The following is a 14,310-nucleotide window of genomic DNA, read 5'->3' on the forward strand; positions in this document are numbered from 1 at the left end:
AGAGATGGAGGGAGGGAAAAATGGATGCATGGAAGAAAGAGAGAGGGAGGGAGAGAGGAAGAGAGATGGAGGGTGAGGAAGAGAGATGAAGGGAGGGAGAGAGGAAGAGAGATGGAGGGAAGAGAGAGGAAGAGAGATGGAGGGAATAAAGAGGAAGAGAGATGGAGGGAGGGTGAGGAAGAGAGATGGAGAGAGGAAGAGAGATGGATGGAGGGAGGGAGGGAGAGAAATTGATGGAGGGAAAGAGGGATGCATGGAAGAAAGAGAGAGAGATGAGAGAGTGAAAGAGGTGGAGGGAGAGGGAAATTGAGGTAGATGGAGAGAGAGAAATGGAGATAGACAGAGATCGAGGGAGAGATGGAGAGAGAGTTACTAGCGTTTGGTTTGTCATTTCTCTAAGCCTATCTTCTATTTGTTCTGTGCAGTTACGCTTCAATTCCAATGTTCTTGGCAACCGCAGAAGGCTTCTGATATGCTGTTTAAAGAGAGAGAGAGTGTGAAAAAACACAGAGGTGAAATCGAACAAGGTCACAGAGGAGATTAGATAGGAAACAAGGACGACAAAATGACAAGCCATTAGCCATACGTTATATACAATATGGCAAATAGCACATATAGCAGTAATCTCAAATAGCAGTAATCTCAAAGGGCACAGCAGTAATCTCAAATAGCACAGCAGTAACCTCAAATAACAGTAATCTCAAATAGCACATAGCAGTAATCTCAAATAGCAGTAATCTCAAATAGCAGTAATCTCAAATAGCACATAGCAGTAATCTCAAATAGCAGTAATCTCAAATAGCACATAGCTGTAATCTCATATAGCAGTAATCTCAAATAGCACATAGCAGTAATCTCAAATAGCACATAGCATACATCTCAAATAGCACATAGCAATAATCTCAAATAGCAGTAATCTCAAATAGCACATAGCAGGAATCTCAAATAGCACAGCAGTAACCTCAAATAGCAGTAATCTCAAATAGCACATAGCAGGAATCTCAAATAGCACAGCAGTAACCTCAAATAGCAGTAATCTCAAATAGCAGTAATCTCAAATAGCACATAGCAGTAATGTGCAAGCGAATGCAGTCAAAACTGTAAAAGCACACAGAGAGGGAGGGAGGAGGAGGAGAAAGGGGCAGAGCCTACACCAAGCCCTGCCTATCAGGCAGAGGTGGGCAGGGATAGAGAGCCGGGAAGGAGGGAGCGAGTGAGGGAGAGGGAGAGCGCATGAGAAAGAAAGAGGTAGACAGAGATGCAGAAATACAGTCAGTCTGCCTGTGCCGGTGACGTTGTGTGTGGCAGCGCTGCTGTACAGTGTGGTCCGTTAGGACCACCAACCCATCAGGGACTACAGCACAACACAGTCTGGATCCAGAACCACAACCAGACACCATGTCAGGTTCCACTCCTGAGCCCGCTCCTCCGAGGGTCCACTCTAAAAAGGCTGGGATCCGGGCAGCGGTGATTCTAATCGGACTCCTGCAAAAGTCACGACGAGCGAAGGAGAGAGAGAGGGAGAAGGAGAGAGAGCGGTGGGTGAACTTTATCTGCTGTTTGGTCTCCTGGCTGGTCTGGTTGGCTGCCTGCCTGTCTGAGGCTCACACTCTGCACTGCGGTGTTAAGTCAAGCTTTCAGAGCAACTTTTATTGCATGACTATAAGTGCTGTTTGTATACACAGGTCGATGCGTGTCCTTGTCTTTTGTGTGTGTGTGTGTGTGTGTGTGTGTGTGTGTGTGTGTGTGTGTGTGTGTGTGTGTGTGTGTGTGTGTGTGTGTGTGTGTGTGTGTGTGTGTGTTGTTCTTGACACCACTGGTGTCTGTATGTGCATATCTGGGTCAGTAAAATGAAAGGAGAGAGAGAGAGCGAAGTTAAAGGTGAGGAGTCATTTGAGAGCTTGCAAAAGAGAAAAGAGGCAGTGAGAGGAGAGAGAGAGAGCGCTATGAGTCCCTCTTCAACCTATTGTACACTCAGCTATAGCTGGAGCCACACCACTCAGGATCCAAAATACTGTGTTGTTTAATGCTACAGTACATGTCTCTATGTAGGTATGGCTTCCATTTACCCTCTCTCTCTCTGTACTGTCTCGAGAACACAGTGGAACGGTTGCTGAAGACTCAAACTGGTCAGGAGAGTTTGAAAGGAAGGGATAGGCTGTCCTCAGTGTCAACAGACTAACAGACAAAAGCAGATGAGTGTTAGTGACTCAAAGGGAGAGGTCTCAGTGATGTCAGTTTAATGGGAATGTGTGTGCATGTGTGTGTGTGTGTGTGTGTGTGTGTGTGTGTGTGTGTGTGTGTGTGTGTGTGTGTGTGTGTGTGTGTGTGTCTATATATTTCAAGTAACTTATTGTATGTTGTTAACAATGGGACTGCCAATGATACAAATGTCAGGTGACAACAGTAAATAGTAATTCAGAGAGAGAGAGACTGACTAGTACAGGTACAGGTAAGTTCTGTTGTTTTTGCCCGTCAATCACGGCTTTCCTTTGGAAAGCAGAAATAGCATGGCTGTGAGAGGAGGTTTATTTTCAACACCAAGGCAATCTGATAGTGCGGACACAGTGAGAGAAGGCAACAGGGGACACGGTGCCCTGAGGTTTTTTATGTTAAAACCAATGTTAAGGAACAACTTGTATGCACACACACAAAGAGTCTCACACACGCATGCTGTGCTGCTGTACAAAAAGACATCACCAACACAAACACAGTCTCACAAACACGTACTGTGCAGTTACGGCACAGCAGACATCACTAATAATGTAAACACTTACATTAACACACACTAGACCTAGATGGTAGGGATTGTGATTTATTGGTTGTGTGTGTTAGTTAGTTTGATGATGACTTCTGCATCTGGTCAGACATACACACATAGTCTATGAGAAGTAGCAGTGGTGGTGGGCCTTAGATTGTGTCCACAGGGGCTGTCCTCCTCATTGGACTAGCACAGCTGGGCCGAAGACTCTTTAAAATCCCTTAATGATGGATTTACAATATATGCTGTTCCCCGTTCATTTGAACAGTGTGGTGCTCCCAGGTTGTGTGTGTGTGTGTGTGTGTGTGTGTGTGTGTGTGTGTGTGTGTGTGTGTGTACACAGTGTACGAAACATTACGAACACCTGCTCTTTCCATGACATAGACTGACCAGGTGAAAGCTATGATCCCTTATTGATGTCACTTGTTAAATCCACTTCAATCAGTGTAGATGAAGGGGAGGAGACGGATTAAAGAGTGATTTTTAAGTCTTGGGATTTTTAAGTCAGAGGGTGAAAGCCAAAATATTTGTGTGCCTTTGAACGGGTTGTGGTAGTAGGTGCCAGTTTGAGTGTGTCAAGAACTGCTACGCTGCTGGGTTTTTCACGCTCAACAGTTTCCTGTGTATCAAGAATAGTCCACCACCCAAAGGACATCCAACCAACTTCACACAACTGTTGGAAGGATTGGAGTCAACTTGGGCCAGCATCCCTGTGGAACGCTTTCGACACCTTGTAGAGTCCATGCCCCAACGAATTGAGGCTGTTCTGAGGGCAAAAGGGGGCACAACTCAAGATTAGGAAGGTTGTGTGTGTGTGTGTGTGTGTGTGTGCGTGTGTGTGTGTGTGTGTGTGTGTGTGTGTGTGTGTGTGTGTGTGTGTGTGTGTGTGTGTGTGTGTGTGTGTGTGTGTGTTTTTTTGTACTAGCTTAGTGGCTTAGAACAGGAACCCAGTCAGTCCAGTGCGTTGTTGTGGTTGAGAAGGGTTGAGGGTTCTGGTTCCTGTCTCCTAACCCTCCTCGTTCCTCCTGGTTGACCTCCTCTCGTCCCCTATAAGGGGGGTTAATACCTGTGTAACTGGAGTTAAGCACATTCAATCCTTACTTACACCATGATTATAATCCCTGCTGCCTGATGATGAGACACTCTAGTCATTACTAGTCCCACATGGACTGTGTCCCAGATGACACATTATTCACTATAGTGCACGACTTTTGACCAATGCCAGAGGGCTATTTGGGGCACAGCCATGGATGAGAGTGTGAACAGGCTGCTACCCCCCCCCCCCCCCCCCACCAGGGAATTGCAGGCTACCGTGCAGCTATTTGTTAATTCGTTCAAATTAAATGTAAACAATTGTGGAAGTCAAGTACATTTAATTACAACCAGGGATTTTTTTTTTTTGCTACAGGCTGTTATGTTGAAATCCAAGAGCATATTGTGGAATATATATATATTTTTTTTTTTCCTGTGATACATGGCATGACCTTTGCTGAGCATCTTACAATATTTTCATTTTTTTCTATCAGTTCCCTCTCTACAACCTCTTTTCATATTCTGACTCACTCTTTCCCTCCTCCCTTTGCTCATTCTTCCTCTCCCTCTCCCATTCTCTCCTTCTTTCTCCCCTTCCCCCACTCGGCCAGTCTATGAAAACAGTTGTGATTAGCAGCTGTTGGGGATCACAAGGAGACTGCGCTGCTAGCCCTCCAGGCATGAACGAAACACACACATGCTACTCATGCACGCACGCACACATTCTACTCATGCAAGCACACAAACACAAACACACACACACACACACACACACACACACACACACACACACACACACACACACACACACACACACTCATGCTACTAATGCACACACACACACGTTCTACTCAAGCACGTATGCACACACACACACACTCACGCATGCATGCATACACCTATACACACAAACACACACAATCAGCAAATATCTACTGGGAAGCCTGGCACAGAGTAGGTAGAGGTGACAGTACAGGGAAAAGGGCAACGTTGGCTTTAGTCATTGCAGTGAACCTCTGTGTGTGGTCAGTTTGTCAATTAATACCTTCATACCACAGAACATACACACTCAGGTCTTTATGTGTGTGTGTCTGAAATTTCCACACTTATGGCGTTCTCCTCTACATCTCACACTGCATGGAGACTGTGTGAGTTTGCTGATGTTGTTGATGTTTATGTCTGTTTTTCTGTTCTCCTTTCCTGTGTGTGCGTGTGCGTGCGTGCGCTTGTGCGTGTGTGCCAGGGTGTGCATGTGGCAGTGCCAGGGAAGGAGCCAGTGAGCTGTGGCTCGTGTAATGGATGAGATGGTATTGTCTCCCTAAGAAGTGCCCAGAGATGGGCACACCGACAGATTGCATGGAGCCCTATTTACAGAGCACAGCTATGTGAAGGGATTGGGGAAGATATTTTTAACCCGGGCACTCATCTCCCCTCTCTCTCTATCTTTCTCTTTCTTCACCTGTGTCTCTGTCCGGCTGTCTCTCTTCAAACTCTCACATGTACTGTGGGGGTTGTCCGACAGCTTGTGATTTTTAGGAGATGTTCAAAGCATGATGGGTTATTTGAAATATCCCATGGTTGAGTACAGGTCCATTGACAGAGGCGGGGTTAGGTATATCGTCTGAAAGCACATTAGAATATTTCAGTGGTTCATTCTGATACAGTTTTTCTGGTTAGATCCTACTCAGATTAGAGCACTTCCTTTATTTAACTTCATGTCGTAATAATAACTAGGAAATGGGAGCTGACACCAGGAACACCTCATATATATACACACACACACACACACACACACACACACACACACCCACCCACCCACCCACCCACCCACACACACACACAGAGTTTCCTCTGAGGTCTCCTATTATAACAGTATGGGGTTGGACCAGAGCCCAGAGAGGGGGAGACCTTTACTGGTGTTGACTTACAGAAACACCTGGCCTGTTTACCCTCACAGTGGGTGGTTGAGAGCAAGGGACCAAGGAAAATAAGGGGAGGAGTGGGGGAACGAGGAGGAGGAGGAGTGAGGCAGAGGACGGGTAGCACAGAAAGAAGGGAGAATCCAATTAAACCTCAACAGGTTTCCCTCTTTATGTTAGCTGCTCTGGAGAAGAAGAAAAAATATGTGAAGGCTTGCCAAGTCATTTCTGCCCTTGTTTTCTTGGCACAGCGTAATCCAGAACGTCAGTGGAAGGCTTTTATAGTAAAGTGCTTGATGTTCTGAAATGTTAGTCGACATGAAAATCTACTTTGATGGCAATAATTATCAGTTACAGAGTACTTTTATGGCACTTTAATAGACCTCTATATAAATACAGCTGTTAAACTGGAAGCCTTTATGAAGTTGACAGGGAAAACCACAGTTTTCTGTACAACATTTTCATGTCAGTTAAGGAATGTTTTTATGACAGTAGATCTCCATATCAATAAAGTTGTTGCAGTACATTATTAATGTAAAGCTTTATGATGTCAGCAATGAAACCCATAGCTCCTCTGTGAGTTCTGGAAGGGCCTGGCACGATTACACCTCTGGGTCCCCTCTAACTTCCTGACCTTGAAGGGTCTGGCAATAACAGGCCAACTGTTAACAGGCCAACTGTGCTCTGTTCCCTTCATTCAGAATGCTTTGCCTCTCAGTTCAGGACTGGTCGTAGTGTTGCTCTCAAGGGGCTCTCACCTTGTCACATAGAATAGGCGTGAGGATGGTAATGATTCAGCTGTTTGAGTCTGTGCTGTGATTATGGTGTTCCTCTGTGCAGTAGAGAGTTCTGAGGATTATTTTGTGTTTATTTGTGTGTGTGTGTGTGTGTGTGTGTGTGTGCGTACTTGCTTGCGTGCGTATGTGTGTGTGTGTGTGTGTGTGTGTGTGTGTGTGTGTGTGTGTGTGTGTGTGTGTGTGTGTGTGTGTGTGTGTGTGTGTGTGTGTGTGTGTGTGTGTGTTTGTGCTCATGCCAAAGTGTGTATTTGTGTGTGACAGCAAGAGAGTGTGTTTTCTTGTGTGTTCTGTCCTAATTTCCCTGTCACACATCCCTAACTCTAATGCACACAACACATCAATACTCAAAGCCAATTCTTATTTTCCTCTGCTGGTCATAGATTCAGACAGGATCTCAGCTTCTGTCTCTATTAGGGGCTCATGCTGCTGCTAACCTGAGAGCAGGTGTACAAGGACAAGTGGAAATCATCACCCCCATCAAACAGTATGACAACAGGAAAACGTGGAACTGGGGCGAAGCATAAGGCGGAATGAGATTTCACTCTTAAAGTTCCAAAGCAGTCGTTTTTATCTCAATATCAAATAATTTCTGGGTAACAATAAAGTTCCTTAAAATGTTTTTTTTTTTTTTTTATCAAAGAGACATTCCTCAAACCAGAATTTTGCTAGGACTGTCTGGGAGTGGTCTGAGTGGGGAGGGGAAAACTGAACATTAGCTGTTATTGGTAGAGAGGTTTGGAATGCTCTTTTTTTATTGGTCTATTAACTAATTTACCGCCTGGTGATGTCATAGGCAGGAGGCAGGTCAAAACACCATCCCACCAAAACAGGCAGACATTTCAGGTGTGTCTTTTCAAACTGCTCTTACATTAAAAAGTCATTACCATAATTTTCACAATTTCACAGTATTATTCCAACTAGGGCTGTGCCAATCATGAAATTCCTCAGCTGGTGATTGCCAAGCAAATAACTGCCGATCTCACGGTAATTGACCGTTATTTAACATAAACACATTTAGCATCTACTGGCTTCCACACTACAAGCCACTGATGCAGACCTTTGGAACATCTACATTTGAAAAAGACAAATAAGTCCATGTAATATAGCCTACACCTTCACAATACATCCATTATTTATTTTAGATGGGTCTAAAGAAGCATGGTATGAAGAAAATGTAGTCAATTTCAGAAGAACAGAATAGCATACTCTGAGTTGTCCTTATGTTAGGCCCTGATCTGGCTATGCCATATGGCTGTGGACTACACTAGTTCATTTAGCAGACAAGATTTGCTTAGAATTCCTTGGCATTATTTTATAGTATGAAGAATACAATTGAACATAGCTGAATAAAATAGAAAGGATATTTTCTCCAAACGATTTGAGGGAGTGCGCACATGCAGCTATTCTGTGTGGAGTGGTAACAAAGAAACCGCTACTCCTATATACTTGATTTAGAGTTATTTCTGTAACTTTAGTTGTGATACAAACATTATCTTCCCCAAACTTGAAACTCATGCGCGGCTTATGTATGCCAGTTAGGCTCTACACCGGTTGTAAAGCAGATTAATGTGCTTCATTTTAAGAAGTTATTTGGCCACTTTAGTTGTGATACAAACCTTATCAAAACATATAGGCCTATGGGCTAGGCTACATGAGGTGTGCGACTATGATTTGAAAAAGTCGCAAAAAAGGCATGCACTATTTCTTGCCTCACTGCACACAAGATGGGCATCATTCATCATTCAGTGATAGGCTAATATTGTTTCCCCATCAGACTATTCTTGATTTAATCTTGCCTTTACATATACTAAATAATATATGTGTGAAATTTGTTTCGATTTAGGATGGACCATTATCATGCACCTGTCTCGAAAAAGGGTCAGGAGGAAAAAATACATGTCATCTAAATAGTGAATGGAGGACGCTTTACCGTGGTTACTTTTCACGCCCGACAGGTAGGCTATATCCCTGTTGTAAAGAGAAACAATGTGCTTAATATTATGAAAGTTGAGAAATAAATATAGTAGGCCTAGCCTATAGAAAGCTGATGGGATACTCCTCTTTTTAATAGAGGCCATCACTGTTTTCTCACGCCATTGCATAGCCTATAGAAATGTTGTGCAACATGAGCTCGTGGGCTCTCATGAAGTGTTTGATTAGTTTTTCGATTACATTTGCATTGATTTCAGAGTGATTAAAGGGGCAGTAGAGTGCTGAGTACAGGCAGTTAGCAAGTTTGGTAGGCTACTAATGACCATCAGCAGCATCAGAGCTGGGAGAAGCCTAATTACGTGACTAAATGGTCACGTGGAATTTGACTGCCGTTATGACTCATGACCGCCGGTGTGGCGGTAATACAGTCACCTTAACAGCCCTAATTCCAACCTCATAGTGTGGAAATATATATATAAAACAGGAAAAATCTATTTTTTTACTGCACTGTGCCTTTAAAACGGTCTCATTTTCGATACACAGCACATGGTTTCCTCTTAGACAGGACTGCCCAACCCTGGTTCTGGAGCGCTACCGTCCTGTAGGTTTTTGCTCCAACCCTAATCTAGCACACCTGATTCTAATAGTTAGCTAGTTGATAAGATGAATCAGGTTAGTAACACCTGGAGTTGGAGCGGAAAACCTACAGGAGGGTAGCTCTCCAGGAAAAGGATTCGGCCACCCTGTTCTAACACCAATGGTTGTATTCACTAGACTGGAGGAGTGAGTGTACAGGTCCGGAGTCAGTGAAAGAGGATTTTGATATGAATCATCTGTATCGGCTCTGGCATTAATGCAGTTATCCCGTGATTGTGTGGTTCAATGTCCGATGTCTATTCTCCTTCCAGCAGTTTCCTGTGCTGAACGTAATCAGTCTGGTAATACAACCGGATCGAAGGCTTCATATACACAGTGTATCTCCGCTTACGTTGTGATCTGGAGACGAGGCAAGGGGATATTATGTTATCGTCAGGCAGTTTTCATTTCATTTGTGTGTGTGTGTGTGTGTGTGTATGCTATATAGAAATGCTGACTGTTAGACTACCCATTACAGAATGCCATCGGGGATGGCAGCTGTCTGCTTCTTTCCTTTGAGATCTGGGCCCACATTCATTAAGCATCTCAGAGTAGGATTGCTGATCTCGGATCAGTTTTGCCTTTTTTAATCTTAGTGAATACTATTACATGGACGCAGGGGGACCTGATCCTAGATCAGCGATCCTTGTCTGAGACGTTTTATGAATACAAGCCCCTGGAGTCCACAGCACTGCTCTCCTTATTGAGTTTGGGATTCCGTACTGAGAGAAGGTGTCTTTCTAAGAGGTCATTATCTCAGCAAGGTTTGGTCAATCAAAGTGTTTACACAGTGTTCTACAATTGATTTTTCCCTTTTTCGATTTTGTTGCCGCGGCAGTAATTATTTTCCCAACTTCATTCAGGTTTCATTTGGGAGAACAAATCAATCTCTCGCAGTATACCCTCCACTCTCTAGAACTCTGCCAGCAAGGTGTGTGTGTGTGTGTGTACATGTGTTCCTCAGCCGTGTGGTTGACTGGCTGGGCTCCACTCTCTAGAACTCTGCCAGCAAGGTGTGTGTGTGTGTGTGTGTGTGTGTGTGTGTGTGTGTGTGTGTGTGTGTGTGTGTACATGTGTTCCTCAGCCGTGTGGTTGACTGGCTGGGCTCCACACTCTAGAACTCTGCCAGCAAGGTGTGTGTGTGTGTACATGTGTTCTTCAGCTGTGTGGTTGACTGGCTGGGCTCCACACTCTAGAACTCTGCCAGCAAGGTGTGTGTGTGTGTACATGTGTTCTTCAGCTGTGTGGTTGACTGGCTGGGCTCCACACTCTAGAACTCTGCCAGCAAGGTGTGTGTGTGTGTACATGTGTTCCTCAGCCGTGTGGTTGACTGGCTGGGCTCCAGTCCCCTTTCACCCCTTTATCTATAAATAGCCTTTATATCCATCGGACCCACTGGGCAAAAACTGGTTCAATCAACGTTGTTTCCATTTCATTTCAACCCCCAAATTAGATGTGATGATGTTGAATCAACGTGGAAAACTGATTGGATTTACAAAAAGTCATCAACGTAAGAGAATTTAATCATTTTTTCACCAAACTTTTAACCAAAATCCAATGACGGTGACATTTTTGGTTGATTTCACACTGAATTCACGTTAGTTAGGCAACTCAACCAAATGTAAATCAACACTAGACGTTGAACTGACTGTGCCCAGTTGGGAGTGAGGCCCAGCAGGAAACAGGAAGTAGCCCTCTTGACCTCTTCAGTTACCTGGGTGCCTATGGGATTCCTTATGGCTTATGAGCAACTGGCCCCCCTGTAGCCTATGTGGAGATGAGAGGTCCTTGCAGGCTACTGGCCCCACAGTGCCCAGTAAATAGGTAAGGGGCCTTCAATGGGCCACTGAGCTTATTGGCTCCCCTTAACCTTTTGTGGAGGCCACGAATCCTTTTTAAACCACTGCTCCCATATACCTGAAAAATTAAAGGGTCCTGATTGGCTACTGCCACCATAGTATGCTAACATTTTAGAGGTATATGATTAGCTACTGACTCCCCTGTGGCCAGCGCTGAGGTAAGGGTTCCTTCAAAGGGCCACTACACTTGTGTTAGCCACATACTGGGAGCCATGAGTCATCATCCCAGCCTGCAGAATGCAGCCCTTTCAACACCTCACACACTGACGTTCATTACATTACACCGTTGGTCTGTGTCTGACTGTCCGTGGCGCTGGACGGCCTATCTGATCTGCTAGGATAGATGGGAGGAACAAGCACATCCATCCTCACTGCTATTTTTACAACGGGCAGATCTCCTATTGATACAGGGCTATGTCAGTGCATAATTTATACATACTGTAGAGTACTCTGCCATGGTCCTGATTGATGCAGCTATGTATGCCAGCTATGTCTGCCATTGTGAATGATAATGATGATGATGATGATCGTTAACTTGATGGCTCAGTCTATAGGCTGATGCTGCTTATGTCCAGCATACAGACAGTTAAAAGGTTGGGCAGTACACTAGACTCTCCTCTGACCTCCGCAGACGTTAGTGAACTAATCATCAAGCCTTTGACTAATTGAATTAGGTGTGCCAGTTTAGGGTTTAAACAAAAATATGAAATGTCCGGGAGGCGAGGAGAGGGGTAATGGACGGGTAATGGACGGGTTGCACCTGATTCCTCTCAGCCCTGATGTCCTGCTGGCAGATTCATGTATTTCCTCATTTTAGTTTTTGCTGTCTAATAGGCCACATGTTAAGTTCATTAGAGGAATGATTGGGCTTCTGTGATTGTAATTCTGAGGGATCATCAACTTCATTATTGAGTTTCATAACAAATATCTGTATCTGGCTGGAAATAGAACATCACAATTAGGGGCCTTAGCCCTCCCTCCCTCCCTCCCTCCCTCCCTCCCTCCCTCCCTCCCTCCCTCCCTCCCTCCCTCCCTCCCTCCCTCCCTCCCTCCCTCCCTCCCTCTTCATCTCCTGTCTCTTTCCCCTGTGTGCCCTTTCTCTCTCTCTCTCTCTCTCTCTCTCTCTCACTCTCTCTATCCCCCTCACAATTTCAATGCAGCTTAAGGAAACATGTTTACATTGTCAAAGCAAGAAATAGATAATAAACAAAAGTGAAATAAACAATCAAAAATTAATTCTCTCTCTCCCTCCCCTTTCACTCTCTCCTCCTCCCCCTCTCTCCTGTTTATGTGTTGATACTAGCTGAGGCAGGTACAGTACACTGTTTGCAGTGCCTGTCATTTCTCCAGGGTGTAATCAATATGTGAAACATGGAGGCACATTAGGTGTTGGTGGAACGTTAGGTAAACAGATGTAATTGGAATTGAATCAGGCCCAATTAAAACCAAAATAGAAGGTGTTGGGTGGTGATTGAGTTAGGCTAGATAATGAAGGGTGTTTATTATATACAAGATAGGAGACTTATCCTAGGTCATATCATTATCTCCATTCACTTATTTTTCTCTCCCCCCTTTTCTCCCCAATTGGTAGTTACAGTCTTGTCCCATCGCTGCAACTCCCGTATGAACTCGGGAGAGGCGAAGGTCGAGAGCTATGCGTCCTCCGAAACACAACCCCACCAAGCCGCACTGCTTCTTGACACAATGCCCGCTTAACCCTTGAAGCCAGCCGCACCAATGTGTCGGAGGAAACGCCGTACACCTGGCGACCGTGTCAGCATGCACTGCGCCCGGCCCGCCACAGGAGTCGCTCGAGTGCGATGGGACAAGAACATCCCTGCCGGCCAAACCCTCCCCTAACCCGGACAACGCTGGGCCAATTGTGTGTCGGCTCATGGGTCTCCCGGTCACGGCCGGCTGCAACACAGCCCGGTATCAATCCATGGTTTGTTGTAACGCAGCTAGCACTGCGATGCAGTGCCTTAGACTGCTGCGCCACTCGGGAGGCCTGAGTCCACACACTTTTATTCATTGATTGTCTGGTTTGTGTGTGTCAGCATTTGTTTGTGTGTGTGTGTGTGTGTGTGTGTGTGTGTGTGTGTGTGTGTGTGTGTGTGTGTGTGTGTGTGTGTGTGTGTGTGTGTGTGTGTGTGTGTGTGTGTGTGTGTGTGTGTGTGTGTGTGTGTGTGTGTGTGTCGGAGTGTGTCGGAGTGTGTTGGAGTGTTGGAGCTCAAAATAATCTCTAGCTTTAACCTTCCCATTCACTATCAGGCCTATTGTTCTCTCTCTCTCTCTCTCTCTCTCTCTCTCTCTCTCTCTCTCTCTCTCTCTCTCTCGTCTCTCTCTCTCTCTCTCTCTCTCTCTCTCTCTCTCTCTCTCTCTCTCTCTCTCTCTCTCTCTCTCTTTCTCTCTTTCTCTCTTTCTCTCTTTCTCTCTCTCTCCCTTTCTCTCACTCTCTCTCTCTCTTTCTTTCTCTCTCTTTCTCTTTTTCTCTCCCTCCCTTCTGTTTTCCTTTGTCATGCTGCGTCTCCGTCCTTCGCTCCACCCCTCCCGGAGAGAGAGCCATTCACAGTGACGCAGGAGCGGTTTCATTAGTACCACCGAGACAGGCAGCAAGGAAAGACTACGCCACCACTGTCTCTCACACACTGTCTCAAACACACACTGTCTCTGTCTGGGAGCAGTGTGTGTGTGCGCGTGCGAGTGTATGTATGTATGTGTGTGTATGTTGAGACTTGGCTGTTATTAAAGCTGCGCCCAGACAACAGTGACCAGCCCCAGAGACAAGGGTCTGAACAAAGTTTTCCACTCAGGTCAGCTCTGAGCTACAAAAGTTTGAAGTCTGGAAATTGACATTTTCTAATAATATGTTTCTCTGGAGCTGTAGCAGTTGCTATGTACACTCTGTGTATCTCTGTCAACTGCGTAAATGGGGGAAGGAAGCCAACTTCTCCTGCTTGTACTTGTACTCGGTTTAGTTTGTGTCCACCATTGGCTCAGTGTTAACTGCTAGCGACATCTTGAGACAGTGCTACATTGTGTTGGTACTTAGGGCTGACCCTATGGAAAGCCTTGGAGAAGCCTGGGGTGGCTGTGTCAATGGAAGGCAAAGCCTGGGGCATGACCACTTGTTTCCAGCACTCGGCACACCGGGCCCAGTGCTCATACTAACAGCTCAAAGAACAAAGGAGAGAAAGGAGGAGAGGGAGGGAGAGAAAGAGGAAGAGAAGAAGTAAGAGAAAGAGAGGGATGCAGAGGAAGAAAGAAAAATAGAGCGGGAGCGAGAGAAGGAGCCAGAGCTGGCTATTCTCTGCAGCATGTTTCTCTTTCAGAATGGAAAGATCAGCAGTCGAATGCAGTCAAGTGTTCTCTTG

At 45.3% G+C, this 14,310-nt stretch overlaps 1 protein-coding gene across 6 annotated transcripts in view; it reads left to right on the forward strand.

Annotated features, from left to right (window-relative positions):
• The window catches only part of LOC129832300 (rap1 GTPase-activating protein 2-like), a 100,893-nt gene that overhangs the window by 44,678 nt on the left and 41,905 nt on the right, over positions 1–14,310 (forward strand). For 3 of the 6 annotated variants that reach the window (XM_055896249.1, XM_055896251.1, XM_055896250.1), the window contains exon 1: positions 1,214–1,538. The exons of the other annotated variants lie outside the window; for them this stretch is intronic. In XM_055896249.1, the coding sequence (XP_055752224.1) occupies positions 1,399–1,538 (140 nt within the window). In that variant the 5' untranslated portion in view covers positions 1,214–1,398. Of the gene's footprint in view, positions 1–1,213; positions 1,539–14,310 lie in introns of those variants that run through there. 6 annotated transcript variants of the gene reach the window in all.

The sequence above is a fragment of the Salvelinus fontinalis genome, chromosome 33 (genome assembly GCF_029448725.1).
Source record: "Salvelinus fontinalis isolate EN_2023a chromosome 33, ASM2944872v1, whole genome shotgun sequence".
In the NCBI taxonomy this organism is placed as follows: Eukaryota; Metazoa; Chordata; class Actinopteri; order Salmoniformes; family Salmonidae; genus Salvelinus; species Salvelinus fontinalis.